This window comes from Agelaius phoeniceus, chromosome 4 (assembly GCF_051311805.1).
Source record: "Agelaius phoeniceus isolate bAgePho1 chromosome 4, bAgePho1.hap1, whole genome shotgun sequence".
Classification (NCBI taxonomy): Eukaryota; Metazoa; Chordata; class Aves; order Passeriformes; family Icteridae; genus Agelaius; species Agelaius phoeniceus.
Window position 1 is genome coordinate 35,696,141 of NC_135268.1, and position 23,077 is coordinate 35,719,217.

The following is a 23,077-nucleotide window of genomic DNA, read 5'->3' on the forward strand; positions in this document are numbered from 1 at the left end:
AAGAGTGGAATGAGTGCATATCATACAAGACCCCAAAAAAGTATTGTAGTGTTTGCAGAGCTAACAGCAATTTTGATGGTCTTCTAGAAGCAGGCATCAATAGTATATGATAAAGCTAGAGACAGGGTTTCATTTGATTAGATCAGTAAGTGCTTTGAAAGCATGGAAGAGACATAAAATGAATGTAGTTCTATTATACAGCTGGCTTTATAAAATGGCATTGTAGTTTATTGGTTTGTGACATGTGGCCCACTTCTGGCACTTTCTTTAGATGTTCCAGGGATCTGTACTCCCTGATACTTATCAAGTATCCTCATGCATTAACGACAGTTTGTGCTGTTTTGGGATGGAGCAGACTGAGGAGAGGACCACAACACAGCTTGTGTTAAATAGGAGGAACAAATCCAGAAAAAGATAGTTGCTGGTTATGAAATAAAAGTTATCAAAAGAAACCTTATACAATAAGGTTTTAGAGATCCACAGTTAGAGACCTAAATGGACAAGAATGCAAAACTCTCTGGCCTTATCAAACAAAGAACTGTATTATGGAAGTTGTCTCAGCACATACTTCTGCCAGAAAAAAAATGAACCTAAATCTACTATGTATTGTTGAGCTGTTTTATTTTCTGGTTTGATGTCAGGATTCATTGCAAGTTTGGAATTTCATTATTCTCTTTTTATTGCTTGGTACAGTGAAGGGTCGAGGTGTTTGCACTGAAAAGTTCTGATGTCTAGTTGCTAGGATACTGCTTTTTTCAAGTCTTTTATCAAGTAAAACAGAATATAATGCTGTTTATTTTTTTTTCTAACATAGATTTTGCATCAAAACACAGCCATGAAAACTGGTGAAGATTTGTTTAAATCCTGCTTTTTTATTGTCTTGCTAAAGCTCTCTTAGCCGTTCAAACTCAGCACCTGAACACAAAGCAATTGCTACATTTAAGTCAAAAGTCAGTGGTTTGTTGCTATTCATATTTGGCAGACTACATTCCAGTATCTGAGACACAATTTCATCTATTCTGTTTGTAGGTACTAGAATTTTTTATAACTCAAATGTGCACTGTATATGCCCCAGAGTTACATTTCAAAATTTGCTAAATATTCACTGATCTCAGAAGAAGGAGCTTATAATTTGTGTACATTTAAAATATATTTATAACATTAAAGAAAATTGCTTAATTAATTTAAATGCACAAGATGAGTTGAAGTGGTGAATTAAATGTTTTTGTAATTATCAAAGTATTTATAAACAAGCATGACCACAATATAAAATCTCATATTCTTAAAGATAAGTCAAGAGAGTAGAATCTGAAAATCACAGAATGGTTGGGGTAGGAAGGGCCCTTAAAGATTATTTCAATTCAATGCCCCCTGCCATGGACTGGAACACCTTCCACTATCCCAGGTTACTCAAAACCCCACCCAACCTGGCCTTGGACACTTCTGGGAGTGGGGCATCCAGAACTTCTTTGGGCAACCTGTTCCAGCTCTTCACCATCTCCACTGTAAAAAATGTCAGGCTTATAACTGATCTAAATATATCTTCCTTCAGCTTAAAACTCTTGCCCCTTGTGTTGTCACTGCAGGCCCTGGTAAAAGTCACCATCTGTCACAAAATCTCCATGAACCTGTTCTTCTCCAGGATAAGCAACTCTATCCCTCTCAGCTTTTCTTCACAGGAGAGGTATGTGCTGCAGTCCTCTGGTCGTATTCATGGCCCTCCTCTGGAATTGCCACTAACAAGGGAATTTTACTTTCTTCCAAGCCCTCCACCCCATTTTATTCTGATTTATACATCACTAAAATATGTTCTCTGCTTTATGCATAATTAACTGTTTGAACAGTTTCAATGTTGTATTTAATTTGAGTTTGTGTGAGTGTTTTCTAACTAGAATTATAGTTCGGTTACATCAAAATTCTCCCAAGAACAGCCTCTGCACCAGAAAGAGGACCAGAAAAACAGCAGTTCTTCAGGCATTTTAGTCCTACTTTGTATCATCAGTAGAATCTTTTAGCAAAACCAGCAGTGATGAAGCTCATCATTCTTGCTCTAGGCCAAATCTTCGCTGCTCCACATCTGGTACACCACATTAATGAACTCACCTCACATGCTGAATGTTTTTGAGAAGTCTGTATAAAGAGTTCAGTTTAGCACTGGCCAAATGAATTACTAAATGCATATTTATGAATTTTGATCATCTTCTCACTTAGAAAGCCCAGAGTGCTTTGCTCTGTATCTTGGGCTTCAGTGAAAATATATGTCACTAGATTGGAAACAGTCCACTGGGATAACGAAGATATGTAAAAACGCTATGATAAGCATACTTATCTAACCAGCATAATTTATTTTATGTAAGCAGTCAAATCCTACATCTCTAACAGCTTGCTTTAACATCTGAATTAAGGTTGGATTTTCTTGCACTTGGATAGCTGTCCAAGTACAAGCACATAAGTCATGACACCACTTTGTTCACTCCGTGGTCTGTGAAGCATTCAGACCATGTTAGCAGGGAACCGTGTCTAAGCTTGTAAATCCTGCTTGGATGTGCTTCATAGAGAGGTTGAGAAGGTCAGCTTCTGAATCTCTGAAGAATTTTGGGACAATAAAATCTTGCGCAGTGCTTGGTCAGAGAGTGAGGAGTGAACTAGCTCAGGACAGTCTGCATCCGACTGCACAGGGACAGATCAGTGAGTAACAGCAGGGGTGAAGTCAGCAGAGTACCCCAGTGCTACACCCATTACTCTGAGATGATGTGTGTCAGCTGTGTTGCTGGGTGAAATTTCTTGTTGTCACAGGAAAACATAGATTTTTTTGGTGTAACAGATTCTCACAATGTATCTGTACTGCTCTGAATGCTCGGTGCATCTGAAGTCCAGTGTTGCATGGCATCAATAAGCCCAGTGAAGTTCTTCCACACTGAGAGTTTCCTGTCTGCTCTGCCAACAGTTTTTGGTTCCTAAACAGGGGAAAGGAAACAGAACACAACTGAAACTATGACCTGCTACCTCATGTGTCAGAAATTATCCAGTATAGGATGGTGCTTTCTGGTGTGAAATGTTAAAAAAAAAAATCTTAAAAAAGTTTTGCTCTGGCAAAACTCATGAAACAGCTCCCTAATATGCCCTAAGGTTCAAGTGATTATTGAACATTTTTTTACCATCAGTGCCACGCTGCTTTATTGTGTTGCTGTGCTACTCACCACTTGTTCTTCATCCTAGAAAACTTCGAAATAGTTCTTGGAAGTGGAGCTCCAAGCATATGTGATGGAAAAAACTCCAGGAGTGAGGAACAAAAGGTTTTAGAGACTTTTTGCTCCATTGACTCTTGTTCCCAACATTAATGAGTTCAACCAGAATTGAGGAACTTGTTCAGTACTGCAGTCCCCAGAAGTTTACGTTTCAACAAACATACAATACGAACAAAGGAGACAAAAAGAACAGAGAAAGGAAGGATATGGCTTCAAACAAATGAAGCCAATATAAGTCAAAATATAACTAAAGAAAGAGAGGAAGAATAAATCCTTTAAACAAGTGATATTAGCCACAAAGCCCCAAATGAATATGGGGGAAAATAAAGAACAAATGGGAATTATTCACAGAAGCTCACACCCTCCTCTGGAGCCTGCAAACTATTGAACATGCTGAGGCTCTGAAGGCCCTTCTTTTCCTAGTTTAAACCCCAGCACAGACCATAACATTCCTCGTGCCCTGAGTGCACTAATAGGCATTAGGGTCCCTGAGCACGCTCACCTGGGACCCCCACCCACACCCCCTCTGCCTACAGACTATGGGGCTCCATAAAGCTCAGACCTGAGACTCCAGCCCCTTCCAGAGCTGTGCTGGGTCTATGCGTCTGTCTGTCCACCTCTGCTTGCCTGACTGGACCTTGACCTTGCATTGCAGGTAGCTTGTTGCTTAGCTCTATCCCCTCTGTTTCCTGCTGCAGCCTTAACTCAAGCCTTGCTTCCATCTGCTCCCTGCTGGAGTGCCTGCATGGGCTCCGTGTCCAGTGCCTCTTCTGCCCATGGTGTTGGTGTGCTGTGGGGCTCTGCCAGGCCTGGGCTGGGCTTGCCCTGGGCCCCTGCTCCTGCAGAGCAGCCCTGCCTGTGCTGCTGCCTGGCACACCAAGCACTGCTGTGCTCAGACAGAAAACGTGAGGCCTGAGTGTCTGAAATCTGCTTCTCTGCAGCTTCAAAACAAAGTGCTTTCCAGATCTAGAATTTCAGGGAGGAGGGATGTTTTTTCAAAATAATCTTTTGCTGTGGGATGGCTGTAAGGTCTTGCAGAAGATCCAGCTCTCAGGAATGGTCAAAAAAAAATGAATGGCTGAGTTTCAGGCTTCTAGCTTCCAGATGAGCTATACATGTAGGAGACTTGCGCTGAGAGGAGAGAATGACATCCATTTTAGGAGAGATTCAGAAACTTAATGCCTTTAAATTAGAATTTCTACAAAAAGATAGATTTCCTTCAGAATGGAATGACCAACTTGACACAGCACACCGAAGAGAAATGACAGAGAACAAGGTCTGTAGGACCTCTGTGTTTGTCACGTAGGCCTGGGGAATATGAAGAGATTCATCGGCACCCCTCTGGAGTGAGCAAGCCTGTGACCTGGTGGGAATCAGCATTTGAAAATAATTTAATCTGCCAGAATTACATTAAAATTGGAACATCTCTGTTCATATAACATAACATTTATGTTATATGAAAACGTATTAACATTAATGGATAGGCAAATTGAGAATAGAATGTTCAACAAAAGGAGCAGTGTTGTTGTTTTCCACTCCAGTTGGATCCACTGATAATTCTCCTTGCATACCATAAAGCAGTAGTTGGTATGGTTCCATGTGGCTATTTTTTTTATTTGGAAGTTTTGGTTATTTTAAAATGTCTTCACTCATAACTATTGATTTAGAAAACAAAAACCTCTTAATCACTCAAGAGTTAAGAAATAGAATTAAGACTGTTGAGGCCATTATAGTTCAATCCCTGTGTACATTATGAGATAGTCTTTAATTACATGATCTCATCCTTTGTTTTCCCACAGGAATGCCTCATTCAGTGTGCAGGATGAACAGTGCTTGGAATGAATCAGCACAACACAGTGAAAGAGTCTGTTGTTTGCAAGACTCATCTCAGTTTTGTTGAGGAAGTTGGGATATGTGTTTCGAATGAGTTGGGATGTCAAGAAAAGAAAGGACAGTCTTGTAGCTGAGGAAACTGTGTGTTGCCCTGGAGAATGAGTTTCTGTCACTGTCTTTGCTAAAAAGATCCTGTGAGGTACTGTTTTGGGAGAGGAAAAGCAAAACACCTAATTTCCTGAGAAATCTGAGGGCATGGGTCCACATTCTGTACTACCAATATGAAAAAAAGTGTTGAATCCTGCGATTACTATTATTCTTGCACTTCGGGGAAAATGTAATGTGCTATCACATTACAAGTTGTTTTGCAAGGGAGTCGTATAAATGTATCTTGTGCCTTCATTACACCATATTCTACACTCATTATAGCTATTTGAAGTATTAATAATAGTTATCTGTATATATATATATCTAACATTTAGTCAGCTGTTAAATAGAAAACTAGAAAAAGTAACTAGGAGTAAGTCAGTCTTTGGTATATGTGGATATGAAATAGTAGTGCAAACTACCAAACATATTAATTACAGGTTTCCTAATTTATTATGACAATGTGCATTTATCTTTGATACTCAGATCTATATCCTACTAGAGTAGCTTCAAACTCACTGTGAGGAATTTTCTTTCTTTTACAATGTTTTGAAATAATCTAGTTTCTTTTCATTGTAAGGGATTCTTTTAAAATCACAACCAAAATGAAACTGGTGTATCAGCTTTCAAGAATTCAATTTGCATCTGGTCTGTTCTCCATGTACCTCACTGTGATTACCCTTTCCATTTCAACACCAGCTTTTAGACATCAATTTAGCCAATGCTACAATGATGCAGTCAGAATTAATTTTTCCTCATTCTAGAACAAAGTAGATGTAATCCAGTTGGCCTCTGTTCCTGTGTAACTAGGTTTTACTTAGGAAGGTTTTAATCAATGAAGAGTAGGATCCACACTGCACTTAAAAGCTGCACTGCGGGCTCCAGTCTGCTCAGATGAATTATTACTAAAATGTGAATATGATTTTTCTTCAAATCATAGTATCATAAGATGAAAAAAATGTTTTTCTCCTTATCTCTGACATCGTCAAACTCTGTCCCTTTCAGCAATACAAACAGGGTCTCTTTGTCATAGCTCATAAGGGGATTCCCACCTTTCTAAGATATTATTGGTTTCCAGTCCTCGTGCTTTGAAGTCACTCCACTGAAAATCACTTTATTGTTTTAGAGTGGAAAATCAATGGGAGATTGCCAAAATGTTTATTCTTATTTTCTAAGTGATTAAATACTTAGCAAATATTCCCACTATCTCTTCACCTATTGCATGACAAAACGTAATGTAAATGGCAATACATTAGGAATCTAAAAATATTTCCTTGCATTGAGCATTTATCCAATTTTTTATAACTCTGCATTTTTAGCAGTTTGTTTTAAGGATTTGAATGTTTAAATTCTTTAAAAAAACTTTTAGTAAGAATTTGGATTTTGGATTGACAGCAAACAATAAAGGAAAAGGTAACAAAAAGTGAGATCAATCTGATGGCTCTCCTGGATTCTAATATATTTGAAAGTCATAAAAGGTTATCTTGCTTCTAAAGTAGTTATTCATCATAGAAGCTAGGCAAAATCATAAACTTGCATCGGATGTTTTTACTTAGGTTTTTAATTACAGCAATCAGCCTTTGTTGGGGATAATGAAGACTGAGCTTTATGAGAATATCCCAGGGTTGAGGAGGATGTGGCTGTGATAGTGAGCATGGCAGTGTGTGTACTCAGCACAGAGGGACAGAGCAATATTTCTGACACTGCAGCACAAGCAGCCTGAGCCACAGAGGACTCAATCCAGCTGAGTAAGTGAGGCTTCCAGCCAAGGGTATTCTCAACAAAGCAAAGCTCTGCTGGGTGCCACATTGTAAGATGTAGCTTAAATCAAACTTCTCCAAAACAAGCATATTGGATTTAGAGGGTAGAGAATGACTTAGAGAACGCCAGTTAAGTCATCGAGCTTATTCTGTTGATTTCCTGATTATGTACAAAAAGCTGTGCATCTTCCAATAGTCTTCTGAATCTTTTGTTAGAATCAAATTACAGCCTGGAAAAAAAAATGGGGGGGGGGGGCATTTCTGCCACATCTCTAGATTCTCTTATAAAGAGTAATAGCTGCGGGCCATTTCCAAATGGTCACAGCCATCTGTTTCCTTAAAACTTTCTTTGGATGAACTCTGAGAAGTGTTACTTTGATTTTTCCTATATCCTGTATCAACTATAGCAATCTGATGTAATTCAGGTGGAGGCCAGTATTTCTAAATCTGTCATGACAATGGGACTGTGTTGAAATAAATTAATTCAAAAATAATAATTAACCTTTTTGTCCCATTGTTATCCAGAGATGTACAAATGCAGATACTGTGACAGATCAGGTGACATCAGCTTTTCCTTAACACTAATATTAGTACTTAGCCTGGGGATATAGAAAGTTCTGTGCAATTCACTGCCTTCTTTCTGAATGATCAAATCTCTTTGTATGAGAAGGGCTATAAATACTCTCTTTGTTTACTCTGCAGCCCAAGGGCAAATCTGTGATAGAGACAAGATTCTGCAGCCAGAGTTATAGAGAACTCAGCATTCTACTGTGCCATTAATAGGAGCTTCTAAGTACTTTTGAGATGACCTAAAAATAAGTCAGTGTAGCTCTACAGTTTTATGGACAAATTTATTAGAGACATGGTGGGAGGGGGCCAGAGAAGACAAAAAATTTGTATGTAAACAAATCTTTAGAAGCAATGTTTTCTAAAGGATGTGTGTTATGGAAACATATAGGTAAAACTTGCACTTAAGTAAATGCCCAATGTGAAATCCTCATGTAAATTAAATTCCCTAACTCAAAAATATTGGTTGTGAGCCAGCCAGTGCTGAGAATCAAGCAGCATCTAATCAAGGTGCTTTTCACTTGTAGTGAAGAAGGATAAATCCAGTCTAAATAGATTCTGAGATTACCACTGCAAAAAACCCCACAAACTCTCATCTGTTCCACTTCACTTAGGCCAGCTGAGACTGCCCACAGTCAACGGCTGCAAGTAATACTTGACTTTATCAATAGATAAAGGTACAGCAGCAGGTTCAAACCTGTAATGCAAATGAAATATTGGGCTACTCAGGCTTCCCTGGGACACAGAGTCCATCACATTCTTAGACCAAGCAGACAGATCATATGTTCTCTTTTGAACTCTCTTTGAAAAGTAGATGGGATTTCTTCCATTATTATTCCTTTTGGGCAGTGGTGTCAGACTCTCTTTACCAGATTTAATGTCATTCTTAAGCAGTTTGTAGATTTTTTTTTATGTGTTTTTTTTCTTATCTAGTAATTCGTTTCCCACTACTCTTATAGGAACCTAAAATATCCTTTCAAATGATTTTGAAGTGCTCTCTTTATAGTCTCCTGAAAAAAGGCTCTCCATTCCTTTAATGAAAAGAATGGAATATATGCACCATTTCAAGTAATGTTCATTGAGCTTGTAATAATGTCATTGATGTTTCTTTTTTTTAATTGAAAATATCTTGCCTCATAGATGTTTGGATTGTGTTTCTCTTTCATGGGTATAGGAGGTTGATAATAATTTTGTTTGACTATTTCATTAATATCATTCTTCAATCACTCTTTATGCCTGAGATCCCAGAAACAATGCTTGTTGTTATGCTTTATTTATGACCTTGTACTTCATACAATTCATTTTCATCCAATTACTATTACTTTGGCTTCCAAGGTCATTCACTTCTAGTATGGTAGTACAATTCTCTTCTGCGTGGATAATTCATCTCAATAATGTATTATCAGCAGATCTCAGCAGTAGATTTTCTTTTGTATGATGAGTTTATGAATGAAAATATTAAATAAATTTTGCCCTATAGTGGCCTTCTGAGAATTTCACTAGAAAATCAAAAGAACTTTTTTGGATCCAGCTTACTGCCTGTGTAAAGAAGGAAGACTAACAATTTATTTAGCATTTATTTAACTGAATTGTTGCTCCTTGCAACATTTGAGAAACATTTGCAAAGCTTATATGAACTTTATGTTTGCATCTACACAGTTGATATTTATTTGAAAAATAACTACAATAGAAAAGTTTTAAAACTTCAATGGTGTATAGGAAAGCAATGTAGGGTTTTGCTGTACATTTATTTTGGTAGTGAATCTTTCAGTCTGACTTAGGTGGTAGAAAAAATGGCAGTGCAAAAGTTGTCTTTCATGTGGAAAATGACAAGTCTTCATGTCTTCTTTCTCTGAGAAGAAAAAAAATACAGTTCTCTATAACAATATAAAGCAATGCTGACACCTACAGAGAATGTATGTAAATATCAACTTACAATTTGCATTTTTTGTAAGAATTTCCCGAATTATTTGGTTAAAGAACAAATTACTTACAGAAAGCTTTTATAGCTTTTCTGAAAAAGTTAGATCTTTATTTTCTGCTTAGATCAGTCTTCAGTAAAAAAGATACACAAATCTGAACGTAAACTATATGCTTTAAAAATTATATCATTTACTTTCAGTAATGTACACTTCCAGTTGCATAAAAATATTTTTAAAGAAATTGATTTGTTCAGCAGTGAAGGACCCAATAGCCTTGAACCAAGCCACCAGCCTGACGTACATTGCTGGACAGACTCAGGTTTACTGCTCCTGATAGACTGCTTTCCCTCCCCTCTCTCAGTGTGACACAGCAGGATTATATTGCTATTTAGAGGGTTTGCAGCCTCTCTGCTCATCCAAACACTTCTACAAAAACTCCTGTGTAGTAGGTTGCCCATATGTGGGGCAAAGTTAAAGAAAAATTAACCCAGCAGATTGAGGAGAGATTTTGTAGAAGGGACACGGCTCTTTTACTGACTATTTCTTCACTCTGATGTACTATTATGGGTTATGCAAGCTGTGATATTCACCACACTGCTGCAGAAAGGTGAACTCCTTTCTCTCCTTTGAAGTATATAATATATAGGTGTTTTAAATACATAAAAGAAGTATAACTAACAATGAATTCTCCACACTAGTCATTTTCTCAGAGGCAATATACAGGTTTGACAGTATGTTGCTTAAAGTGATGATTTAGCAAAGTAAGCAATGGATAGGAGGCACTAAACCATGTAAAAGAAACTTTGGAAAAATAGGAGATGGTACTTGTAGGCTTGTCTAACATTCATATTATCCATGCTCCCATTAGGCAAACCTCTGTGAAAAATTCAACTCTAAAAGAAAATCGTTTGAGTGAGTTCAATGTAGGCTTTTAAATCTGAACTCCTGAAGATATTTAACTTTTAGTTTTGGTTGTAAGCAGATGAAAACTTCTGGGAAGACTGACCAGAAGGCTTGAATTTGAGCTTAGTGGGTTTTAGAAAGCTACGCATCAGAAGACAATTCTATTCATCAAAGGCAAGCCATGATTATTTTGATGTAAAACACTGAATAAACCCCCCTTATTCTAGGCCTCTACTGCTTCTTTAGAAATGAATGAATATCTCACAAGAGATTAATGTGTGTCTTTGAAAACCAGGTGCATTTCATACCCTGGAATCTTTTAATCTGACAGATAACAGTGCTTCTCCAGTAAGATAGTCAACATCTTCCCACTGAAAAAGTGATATTATGTGTATTATAATTTCTATTGGATAATCACACTATTAAAGTTCTGGCATGTTTATTTTTAGCATTAGGCATGTTTTATTTGTTAATTTGTAGGCATTAAAACAGCAGACTCTCCCCTTTCCTACTGTAGCTGTGGCCCTACAGTATGTCTCTGTACAGAACACAGTTTGATATTTACCATTGTCTGTATATTCAAGCACATTCTGATGCACGTATACCAACTTGATTTCAGCTGAAGGAACTGAACCAAGTTAAGAAATGCCCTTTCCTCTTCAATAAGTGCATGTTTACATTTTCAGCTTTTAATTCATGTATGTGTTTAGAACAGAACCAATCATTGTTTTAAATTCCATTGTTCTGGGGGATCTGAGCATGATGACAACAGCGTAAAGCTTAGCTTGCAAATTTGCAGGCTGTGAGACTGACTTCTCACCAGTGTTTTCCTAGCACCAGTGGGCAAACAAACACATTTCCCTACTGATGGTTGCTATTTGCAAAGGCTTAGGCCTTACAGGCGGATAATTAAGTAGAAGTGGAGCCGGCAGTTTTCCTTCTGTCTGTCTTTCTTTCTTTCCTGGGGTGGTATGTAGAAGATGAGTCCCGTCTCTCGCCTCTCCCTCCACTGCCTTGAGAGCTTCCAGCAGCTTTTTGTGAAGTTGCCACACAATCAGCGCATTGTTTCGCAGCAAGCAAAGGCAAGGCGTTATGATGTTTTTATAGCAGCTTTCAGTCAGTTAACGGGGGAAGCGGAAATCCCACGGGAGATGTTTTGCCCGCGACCTGGAAATCGCCGGTGCCTGGCGGGAGCCCGCCGGCCCGGGGCGGGGGCAGGGGCGGCCCCGGCTCTCACTAGGGGTCGCAGGATGCCAAAAAATCACCGCCTGCTCGGAGGGCAGGGATGCCACCACACGTGGGCACCTCACCTCCAATGCCATCGCTTCCAAAGTGGGCGCGATTCTTGGGAGAACACGCGCAAGCGTGGGGACGGTGTCGGGGCCGTGCGCTGCCCTCTCTGCGGGTGCTCCTGGCTGCTGGCTAAAACCGAGCTTTGCTGGAGCACGAGGGCTGGGTCTGGGAAGATGAGCCATCCACTCACTATTAACTGCAGGTGGTGGGTAATCTGTAAAAAAGGCCTATCGCTGGGACAGGTGAGATGATTTCTGTTGCAGACCTTAACCTGGACATTGACAGCAGACTTGGTCAGGGAGTGTTTTCTGTATTATGCTCACTGTTGAAAATGAATAAGAAATGTTATTTATAAGTACCAATCTCTTTCACACAGAATCCTTGCTTGTGGCGTTTTATCACTTCTCTGGCTAGCTACCTGATTAATTCAATTATGTGTGCACTCTCTGAAGAACTAGCATAGGCTACTTCAAAATGATTCCTTGTTAATGCTCTGATACTAAAATATAATCACATATTTGGTTTCAGAAGAGAAACTGAACTTTCTTGTCTAGTTTGCTACTGCTTTTTAAACCAAGCCTCAGACACGTTCCAATATCTTTATTTCCTCAACAAACAGATATTCTGTTCCTGTGGTGACACTGATGATGGAAGTTACAGAAAGAAATGTAACAAGTGATAATAACCAAAGATCCATATTTACTGATGGAGACATTTGGCAAACTGATCTGTTCATAAAAGTGAATGGAACTTGGACAGGAGTAGAGAACTTGTTGCAAATACATCAAACGGCTGTATTAAAATCAAATGAAATATGCAAATATAAAAAACTATATTCAATTGTTTGACATTTGACACCAAAGAAATAATTACTTATAAAGACAAAAAATGAACTGACAGTATCAATTTCTGTAGAGAGCTGAGTGATAAAGTAATGGGTTTCAGCATATTTGTGACAGGTTACAGGAACATAATACAGAGAGAAGAAAACAGGTTTAAGAAGGAGGAAAAGTAGTAGTAGGAGAGTTTCCCACAAAATGAAGGCTGCTTGAATCATTTAGAAGTCATGATCTCTTGCTTTAATGTAGGTTAGTCTTAAACCAAGAATATTTCTGACTGTTTCCACTGCTAACATTTTGTGCAAAGTTTATCTGCAATGTCTGTCCTGCAAACTGCTACTCATGTCCCCCACTGAAAAAGAGGATCCATGCAAATACAAATTTGGCCATGGTGTATGAAGGTAGGGAGCTTTTTAGATGTTGGAAATTAACTGCAGTTTTTATATGGTAAGTGCAATTCTTTAACAAAGAAAATGCACATGCACACACATACTTAAAAAATAAATCTTACCTGTTGTGCAGTTCTACATAATAATAAACAGGAATACAAATGTACGATTCTTATGCTTCGTACTCAAAGATTCTGAGTTGTTCATGTGTTCAATGTTTTAAGCCTGTACTCATAAAGTAAGGGCTTCAGTGACTAATTTGACAAGGGCATTCCTGTCAGCACATTGGAAACACAAACTTAGATGTCTGGAGAATGTATAATAAATCCGACTCTTCAGAAAATCCTCACTGCTTTTTCAGTGAGAATGGATTCTATTAAGTGCAACACAGAACTGTGCATGCACAAGTGGTGCCTGAGACCTTTTCTTGGAAAGATAAAAATTTTATGTAAATGCTGGTTCCAGATTCTGGAATTAATTTTGGAAGTGCTTTGGTCTCAGAGTTTAGTTTGGGCGCTTTATATTGCGTATTCACTGATATGTGCCCCCAACTGACAATAGCTATGTCTAGTCAGTCATCTGTGACATCTCTACTATTGCAAATTATATAGCTTTGAGGTGGGGAGGGGAAAAAATGAATTGCAGGAGCTTAGTACTGTAATCATGCTGAAGGAAAATTGTACTAAAATGGCTGCAAGTTAAACGCAAACTGTAAAACATATGTGTATTCCATATATATGTGTGTAATTACTGTGAAATATGTATTGTTTACAGCAAATATTGGTTGTGCCTGCACAAAACTATCACCTTAGTGAGTGAAAGAGCATTCAGCTTTAGAATACAATATAATCCTTGAATTCTCCAGACAGAGGTTATTAATTATTGCTGCATGGTGCATCAGTGCCTTCTTTCAAAAGAATCTCTTGCTGGAAAATGTTCTATTGTAGTAAAGAAGAATTGACTATAAGGAGAGTGCAAATAATTTTGGAGAGGGCTGGGTAATGTGGATGCAATTAAATTAGTTTTGCCATGCACATTTATGATCTTATGATACTGAAGATAAGAAAGACGTGCCAAGTAAGACACCTTAGGTATATAAGGTGGTGGTTTTTTTGATAGCTGCACCATAAAATTCACTGGGTATTTTACTAATTGTATTAATGAGAAATATGTGTTAGACATTGTTGAAAACGGTAAAAGTTCTCTGCTGTTTAGAGAACTTTTGTAAGTATTACCACAGCTAAAACAATGCTGATAACTACAGGACAATATTTCTGTCATTGATAGAGCTTGTACCATAGTTTCATGCTGCTTCCTGTACGACAATTGCCATTCTTCTTCCCGGGTGCTGGTGATAGACCTTATTTATCTTCAGTGAGCCAGAGTTAGAGGAATACTTGTGTTTACATAGACACCCAATTAGGACAAGGTTCCTCTGTTTGCTTGGATTCCTTACCTCCAGTGTCACTGTTACATGTTTTCTGCCATAAGTGCCAGAGGTGTTATGAATGCTAAATTACAATGCAAACTAAAGCAGAGGTTTTTCATCTGAGTGGCTCATGGCTCAAAACAGTGACTCCTGTTTGTCAAGGTGCTGAGCTGCTTTGTCTTCCAGAAATGAATGGAAGATCAAAATGCTCAACAGTCACTCAAGATCAGGCTCATTAGAGGCTTTCTTCTGTCAAAAATCATCCACTGACTCCCAGCTATGTGACAGTGTGCTGAATACTGGAGGGTAAGATTAACCCTGTACACCTAGTCAGTCTAATAACAAATGTCACTTCTGAGTCTAACAGCAATATTTGTTCATAGAAGAACAGGTCTGGGAGTAGTACTATCATTTTTATATCTTATTACACTATTATCATAGAATTGCCAAAGAAACTATGTTCACCAGTTACCAGTGTCTAAAGTGATGACTGATAAGTGACCCTGATCAGCTCTCATACAAATCAAACGCAAATTTGCTGTCAACTTTGACAAGGAGCAGCATCTTACAAAGCTGAGAATTGGATCCTCAATGATTTATCAACTTGTAAACATAAACTGCAAACTTCAAACCAAACAGCTTTTAGCTATTGTTTTCGGGGAGTTGGGAGGTGTTGGTTTTTTGGGGGTGGGGTGTTGGGTTTTTTTGTTTGGTTTTTGTTTGTTTGTTTATTTTATGTTAGACAATAAAGTAAACCAAACAAAATCAAGTTAGCAAACATTTAGATGCCAGTTTTTCATCTAGCAACCTCTATCTATCTTCTGAAGAACTGCAAGCTAAGCTCTGCTAAGCTCAAAACTCATAGACTTTGTTTTTTTAATTAAGAGAAGGTCAGGATGCCTCCTAATACTTGGATGCAGCTGTTTTCAGACAAGTGAATATTTAATATGACCTCTTATACTAACCTCCTAGCTTTGAACATTGCTTTAACAGTTAAGCTCTTCTGGCCCTGTGTTTAAAAAGCTGTCCACAGCTACTGCAAATTGATTTATTGCTTGATGAGGATCAGGGATGCTGAGTAAACACAGAACAGTTTCTAATTTAAGTAGTGCACCAGTGGTTTTGTTGTTGTTGCTTGATTACTTGTTTTAACATCAGTATATGTTCTCAATGTGGTTTTGCTTGCTGCAGCTTTTAGAGGATTAAAAGTGGAGAGAACATAACACAAATCATGTTATAAACACAGTCTGGTTAGGTATCTAATATTAAATTTTCTTGACAATCTCTGCTGGTAGATATTTTTTAAGTTGCTTATACACCTTTGCTTAATTGTGAAGATTTGGCATATTTTCCATGCTAGTGTCAGCTACGAGCTGATTTTCAATTTTAATTTCTTTGTCAATCTTTCTTTCAGAATGTTAGCTTAAACTATCAAGGTTTAATAATAGGTTTTCAAGGTTTCATTTGAAAATGAAACATGGAAATAGATGAGATTGATCCTAATAAAAAATCACAGCAGTATTTTTGGAAGGGGTTCAGTATGCTCAGCCTGTGGGAAATGTAAAAAAATCTTGAGCAGAATAAAAAGAAGGAGAATATCCATCCTTGTGTAAAGAGATGTATCTTTTTTTTTCCTGTTATCATTGGTATAGACTTACACATGACCAGAGCCAGCCTTGAATAGATGCAGCTTTAACAGCTCCCTTACCTGAGTGTGCCACCTGCACATGATCATTTTGAGCAGTGCCTTGCTTGGATCTGTAACTTAATTGAGAAGAAGCCATAATTCCAAATGCTTAATCCACCTCAGCCATACCTGTGGAATGGGGAGGGCAAGGTTGTCTCACTTGAATAGATGGGGAGGAAGAACTGATTTTGCAGCATGGTAGAGCCAGCACAAAGCTCCTGAAAAAAAATGTGGGGTGTGATCAGGAGAAATCAGCAGTGGGAATGACAGACATATTTTGGGACAAAAATTTTTCATGTAAGGAAACTGTGCATGAGGAGTAACAGAGTGAAGAGATGGATGGAAGGTAGCAAACAAGCAAAAAACTGCCTCAACAGCAATGTAAGGACTGGAGTGTGAGGACTTTCCCTCTGCAACTGGGAAATATGGTCAAGGAGCAAGAGCAGCTTTGTGGTGCACACCTGGAGTAAAGAATAGACAAGGAGGGCGGATGTCAACATAACTAAAAGTTAAATCAGGTGAGAAGACAAGCGAAAGATCAACTAGGTAAAGGGAGTGAAAACAAAACAACAGCAAAAACAACAACAAAAGAACCCTGCATAGCTAAAGGTGAATCTGAGAGTAAGAAGTCCCAGAACGAGATTAAAGAAAAGTGCAACTAGGGCAGCTGGAACTGGGATGAGAATCAAACACTAGCATTAACTAGATAAGAAAAACAAAAGTGGGATCAGCCAAGACTGAAGAGAGAATGAAGACAGGTTTGAAATAACAAGCAAAGATAAGGCAAAGCATGGACATGGGAAGAAAGCAGATGGGAGTGTGCTATTTAAAAACACCCTCTCCCAGAGTTTGGAAGGGATCCCAAGATTCTCTCTTCTGCCATGGAATCCAGTGGTGAAGAGGGAAACATCTTTTCAAATGCTGGGCCACACACAGCATGACATATTCATGCTAACAGGTAATGTGTTGAGGAGCAGAAGATTCAAAGCAGGGGATGAATGATGTGGGTATTATTAATGATGGGGCTGTTGCTGGCAGGAGTCTAGCTGTGTTTATTCTAGAAACTGAAGGAAGCATTGAAGAAAAAAAATTATTTGACACAAGCGGTGTCAAAATCTTGAGAGAGCTGAGCAGTTTGAAATTTGTGTCGTAGCTCTTGTCTCTGCCACAGAGTTCCTTGATAGAGTTGGTTCAAGGCTTTTAAATTATACTTCTTGATAATTTGCTTCTCATTTTCAGATGCTTGAAAACTCCAGAGTTTGATTAGGGATAGTTAGTCACTGACTAAAATTACTACAACTGAAAGCAGTGGCCTTGAAGAAATAAGCTTTTCTATAGTGCCAAGTCCTGACAGGTCTACAAGATATCAAACCAGGTAATCTGTAACTGTTTCCCAAAAGTAATATTCATATCCTGTCATAATATCCCCTCAACTGAGAGGTGTATTATAAAACTAAAAGAGTTAATATTTTGAAGCCCATGAATACTGTAGCAACAAGCTCCAAAAAATGCCCATGAAGAAATTAATAACTGTGTATGCAGAACAGGATCAGAATAAATGCATAATGAATAAAGCATGGGGCATGCTTTCAAAAGTAAAACAGAAAACATAACATTGAAGGGCTTTTTGTTAATTAAGCACAGAGGTTTGTAGGAAAAAATTATATGTGAACGTGCAGTGAGCAACTTTCATAATATATGAGTACATGTAGGAGAGAAAGGGAGAAGTATGGTTTCTCTGGTGAGCTCACTGCTATGATCATGAGTGCTTGATTTTTAACTTCAAAAGTTTAATTTTAGTTTATGTGGTTCACTCAGTATAGTGTTACAATTGTGTACGTGCATGTTTGTTACTGTAGATACTTTATTTGTCACAATGTGCTTTCAGCTTCAGCATTTCCCTACAGAATGACCACTTGGGGAGTGGGAAAGTAAACAAAAATTACAGCTGTCTCAGAAGTGCTCTAGGTACCTCAGAGTGAATATGTTTATCAGGAGATAAGGCAGGAAGGTAACCAGCTTCTGCAGAACTTCTCTGTTTTAGCCTCCTGAGAAGTCCCATGAGTCCTGGTCCCAAGGAGCTGACCCACCACGGTCTTCAGCCTTCAAAGCCTTAGGCATGTGCTGAGCTTGATGTTTGTGAATAAGCCCATTGTGTCCACCCACCTAAAACTCCACACTAGATGGAGGCCTAAGCAGCAGACAGATAGCCAAAGAATGAGGAGGAGGTGTGAGCAACGATGTTTCATATGTATTTTTTTTTTTTTTAGTTCTGTGATTGTGTTTGTCTTACATACTTGTCCTTTTTCAAAGTTTTTTTGGTTTTGGTTGTTTCTTTTTTGTGTAGGAAGAGCTGAAAAGCCTCCAGCTTTCTGGATTAGAAAAAATTAGTAATAAATAAATATATATATATATATATATATAAATACCACCACCACTTTTAACATAACTACATTTACCATTATCTCTGTCCCTGTATTATACCCACAGACCAGGAAATTTAAAAGAAAAGGGAAAATGGCTTTGTTGTTGCTGTTGTTGTGTTCCTTTGGTTGGTTTCCTTCCAGCTTAAGCATTCTGTCTTCCTGGCTATGTATTCGTTTCTTTGGAAACGGCTGTAGGATGGATTTTTGATTGACTGTGTTGTCAGATGGATTATCAGAGTTGTGAGCTTTTTGGAATGGTAGACATGAATGTGTGATAAGGAAAAAATATTTTTTTACTTAAAATGTTTCAAAAATTTGCATCCTGAAAGGAGTTAGGTTGAATAATTAACAGGTTACTTAGGGAAAAAAAGTTTTTTTTAATGTGGAACAGTTTGGTTACTAGGAAAAAAAATTATTTTAATATGAAGAAAGCTTTTTACTAATGTCACTGATGGGAATATTAATACCTAAGCAATGTCGAATAGTTTCTGCAGAGCTGCAATGCATATTTTAAAGAGTAATTCTAATGTGTAGCTGCTCTGGGTTACAAGCAGAAAACAGCTTTTATCCTGACATACACACACATTTGTTACAGCACTCATGTGCCCAGATTTCTGCATGACTCCCATCTAGCGTTTCTGGGTTTGTTTCCTGTCTTAGTCAGGGCTCTGCAAGGCCAGCTGTCCTCAAGGCTGTGAGTGCCTGGTGCTGCTCTGCCGGTGCTGGGGATGCTGAGGTCGGGGCAGATTGAGGCTGAAGGTGACGTCAGTGCCTACCTTGCTGGGAGAGTTAATCTCCTGCTGCAGAGGCTCTAATAATCTCATCACTTGGGAGACTGGCATGCTGAGGATTGCATGTTGTACATTCCTCTTCTTGGGCTGTAAAGCAATCAGCAAAACCAGTGTTTCTAAAGCTCTGTTGACAAACATGTGCTTGCTAGACAGAGATTGCTCCTTTTTTGGGGTGGAGGTGCAAAGGCACAGGAAAAAAAATTAACTTTTTAAAGGTGTGTATATACGAAGCAAGGTAACAAAACCAGGTTAGGGGGATTCACTTTTTCAAATGAGCATGCAATTAATAACACTGCAAAATAAGCTGCCTCCTTTGCAGGCATAAAAAAATAACAGAAACCATATTTCAGATTGGATCAGGCTGGTTTCTTTAGCAAAACACAGCCTGCCAAACCATGACACTGCAAACAGAGGCAGTCATCAGCCCTGACACTGCTCTGAGGGACCGGCAGAAAGGGTCTCTGATAACTTCCTTGGAGTCAGTTCCAAGTGTCTGTGATGGCTGGTCATAGAAAGTATATTGAGGAAGAGGGAAAAAGAGCAGGCCACAAGTTTCTCAGGCTTTTCTTTCATCTGGTATGTGGTGCTTTTTGAGGGCTTTATGAAACACAGCAAACTGAACTGCTGGGACAAACATTGCCTAGTGAAGGCTGCACCTTTTCAGTGGCAGCTACGCATTCCTTGGCTTTCAAGTTTGCAGCAAAAAGACTGAGTTAGGAGCAATGCAGAAACAACCTGCACGCCAAAAATATAAGGAAGCACATGGGTGCTTCAAAGACACTGACGCTACTCGGTGCCAGACTTCTTAATATTGTTAAACACCTATTAGCACTGTCTTAACCGACCTTTCCAGTTTCAATGTTGTGACCTGCCGAGACTGCCTATCTATAGCAGCACTAACCCTTCATTCGCTGGACGGCAGGGGCAGACGCACAGTGTCCGGGTAGGCACTACAGGTTTCGTCCTTCGAAGGGAGGCTCTGCACCTTGCTCCCACCCGACCCCCGTATTTTGGGGGTCTTTACAAGTCTTGACAGCGGCGATAGGAAGTTGTGTCCCGTCCTTCCTTCCCCCCGATAGCTGCGATAGCAGAGTGCGCCCACCCGGAGTTTGCGTCCAGTGCTTTCGGGTGCCCCCGTCCCCCGGCACCTGGGGCGGCCCGCGGGGCCCAGAGGCGCTGCCTGCGCTCCTGGCACGGCCGGGGGAAGGGACTGGCTCCGGATTTCCACCCCTGCCACAGAGGGAATGCTACCGGGAAGTGCTGCGGGGAGAGAGAGCCTGCGCGGGCTTGGACGTGAGAGAAAGACGCAGCCGCTTCTTGGCGGCAGCTCTTTCAAAAGTCCGTGTTAAATGTGACACCCCGGCGAAATGGGAGCACAAGAAACACCCCTCTACCCGCCCCTCGTCGTCCCCCCCGCCCTTTTCCATGGAAACTCGTACAAGGAGGAGGAGTAGAGTTTGCTACGGAAAAGTCTCACCTTGGTCTGAAACAGTTTCAGGCGTTCCTGCAGGATCGGAGCTGCCCGTCTCGGGGGAGGGGAGGAGGCAGGCAGGGAGATCTCTAGCTACCTATACGTGTATACATATTTTTTTCCCCCGCTTGATCTTATTTTATTCCAGCAGCACGTATCTCTACCCCTCCTCCCCCTCCCTCTCCAGGTTGATCGGCTGAAATGAGGCTTTGCGCGCTGATCCCTTCTCGGGCTTTAAAACAAAACCCGGCCCCGCGCAGCCGGCGGCAGCTCGGGGCGCCTCGGCGCTGAAGCGCGGCGGGGCCGGGCGAGGCGAGGCAGGACACCGCGGAGCGGGGCGGTGGCTCCCGCGGAAACTTCGCTTGGAAAATAAACCTCCACCACTTTCCTGGAGATCCACGTGAGAGCAGGAAAGCCCGACTGCAAGATCTCTGCGCTGCTGCATGCTGCAAATTTACTTTTTGTTTGCCTTGATTTTTTTTTTTTTTTGCTGTTTGTTTGTTTGTTCTTACTTTCATTTTGGAACCGGCTCCCAGCTGCTTGGCTGAACTTCTGGAGACCAGTGGACCTTTTATAATGCCTTCTTCTGTTTTAAACAAACTGTGGGCTCTTAAACTTTTCTCTTTCCCCCTCCCCCTCGCTCCTTAACCCCCACCCTTCAGCTCATGGGGCTAACACTGCAAAGCAGCAGCAGCAGAGGGGGAAATATACAGACACCGATTTATTTTCCTGTCTCCTAAATTGTAGTTAATTCTTCTTATCGTCCTCCTCAGCACCCATTTTCTCGCGCTTTTTCGGCTGCCGGGTGTCGATCTATGCATTGTTTTATCTGATCTCGATCCTTTTGTTGTTGTTGTTTAAATGCCATGCACTGCTTATCTAGAGAGAAAGCTATATGGAGATAGAGGCGTATAGTGAATGCGCGTGTGTTTCCATAAGACACACTATCAAGGGAGCAGATCAGAAGCAGCCCGGATCCTGACCCTGACTGTATGAATAAGTAAGCAGGATGCTGACGACTGTGTGTTAGTTGCCTGTAAGGTTTTCGTAAGTTAAAGGGCGACGGAGGAGGGGGGACAGGACAGAGACAGAGCTTAGAGTGTTTGTGCAGAGGGGGGCGAAACTCTGACACTTCGCTCCTTCCAGCATAGCTGCTGCCTCCCATCAGTAGAGCTCCGCGGTTTGCTGTAGTGCACCCCACCTCCCTTTCCCTCCTCCCCGCTCCCTTTTCTTCCCTTCCTCCCTTTTTTTTTTTTTTCTTTCTCTTTTCCCCCCCTCTCCCCGAGGTAGTTTGCTGATGTGCAGCCCGAATCCATCTTCTGGCAGCACCAGCGGGACCGGGGTCGGCGGCGCGGCGGTCGGCGGGCGCGCAGCGGGGCGCGGGCCGGGCGCGGAGCGGGACGCGGGCAGCAGCCGCCGCCGCCGCCTCCTCCGCGGGAAGTTTGGCTGGGTTTTGACAGAGGCGAGGGGAAGCCCTGACAGACAGGATCTCCCGGACTGAGTCCACCCCCTGCGCCCACCCACACACCCAGCGACTTTTCCCCGGCGAGGGGGCAGGGGGGGCAGCGACGCTCATGCTCCTCACTCTGTGTCGCACCCGTCTGACTGGGGCTACCTAGGGAGCACCGTCTCTTGGAAGAGCCTCCAGGTGGAGAAGGAAAAAAATACCAACCTCCCCCAAAACCTATGGTTTCTCCATCCCTTACCCTCCTTTCCCAAGCCGGCGTGGACAGCAGAGCCGGCCGCCTAGTTCACCCTCGCCCTGCTCGCCACCTCTCCGCCCGAGGGAGGATGAAGATGCTTTGCTGGAGGATGGCACTGTGGCTGGCCGGGTGGACGGTCTGCGGGAAGCCTTCTTCCTGCTCTGGCCTTGATTATGACTACACTTACGATTTCACTGAAGAGGATAAAGCCGAGGCGATAGATTATAAGGATCCTTGCAAAGCTGGTAAGTGACTTCCACGTCTAATGCAGCTCCCCGCCCCCTCCCCAGATGGTGACTTTGTCTCGGCTTTATTTACGCGGGGTGCGTGTGGGGGGAGTCCCGGGCTCACCTGCTCCCTTCCCGGGGCAGCGGCGGCGAGCGCAGCCGGAGCCCTGCATCCAGCCGCCTTGCCTGGGGAAGGTACCCGGGACCTGCTCTTCTGGGACTTCCCACTTACTTCCCTACGGTCTCCGGCTGGGCTGGGAGAGGCGCGGCGGCGGGCAGGGCTGGAGCGGCCGCCAGCGCTCCGCGGCCCCGGGGGCGTCGTGCCGGCCGAGGAGCCGCGCAAGTTGCAGAGAGCATTTCGGCGGGGCTCGAAGGTGTCGAGGCGGGACTGCGCCCCGCAGCACCGGCCGGGCACACGGAGCGGCCGGGCCGGGCTCCGCCG

The 23,077-nt window shown here is 41.2% G+C and overlaps 1 protein-coding gene and 1 long non-coding RNA gene across 2 annotated transcripts in view; one reads left to right on the forward strand and one right to left on the reverse strand.

The window, feature by feature from the left end:
• Positions 1-8,956: 8,956 nt before the first annotated feature.
• Positions 8,957-22,527, reverse strand: LOC143693962 (uncharacterized). The gene is made up of 5 exons (XR_013182083.1): positions 22,412-22,527; positions 20,712-21,596; positions 19,220-19,321; positions 16,147-16,235; positions 8,957-11,995 (listed from the first exon to the last, which is right to left on the reverse strand). It is a non-coding gene; the product is annotated as an uncharacterized LOC143693962 (long non-coding RNA).
• TLL1 (tolloid like 1) overlaps positions 21,926-23,077 on the forward strand; it is a 125,960-nt gene continuing 124,808 nt past the window's right edge. Inside the window, exon 1 of the mRNA XM_054633207.2 lies at positions 21,926-22,653. Coding sequence (XP_054489182.1) covers positions 22,392-22,653 — 262 coding nt within the window. The 5' untranslated portion in view covers positions 21,926-22,391. The remainder of the gene's footprint in view (positions 22,654-23,077) is intronic.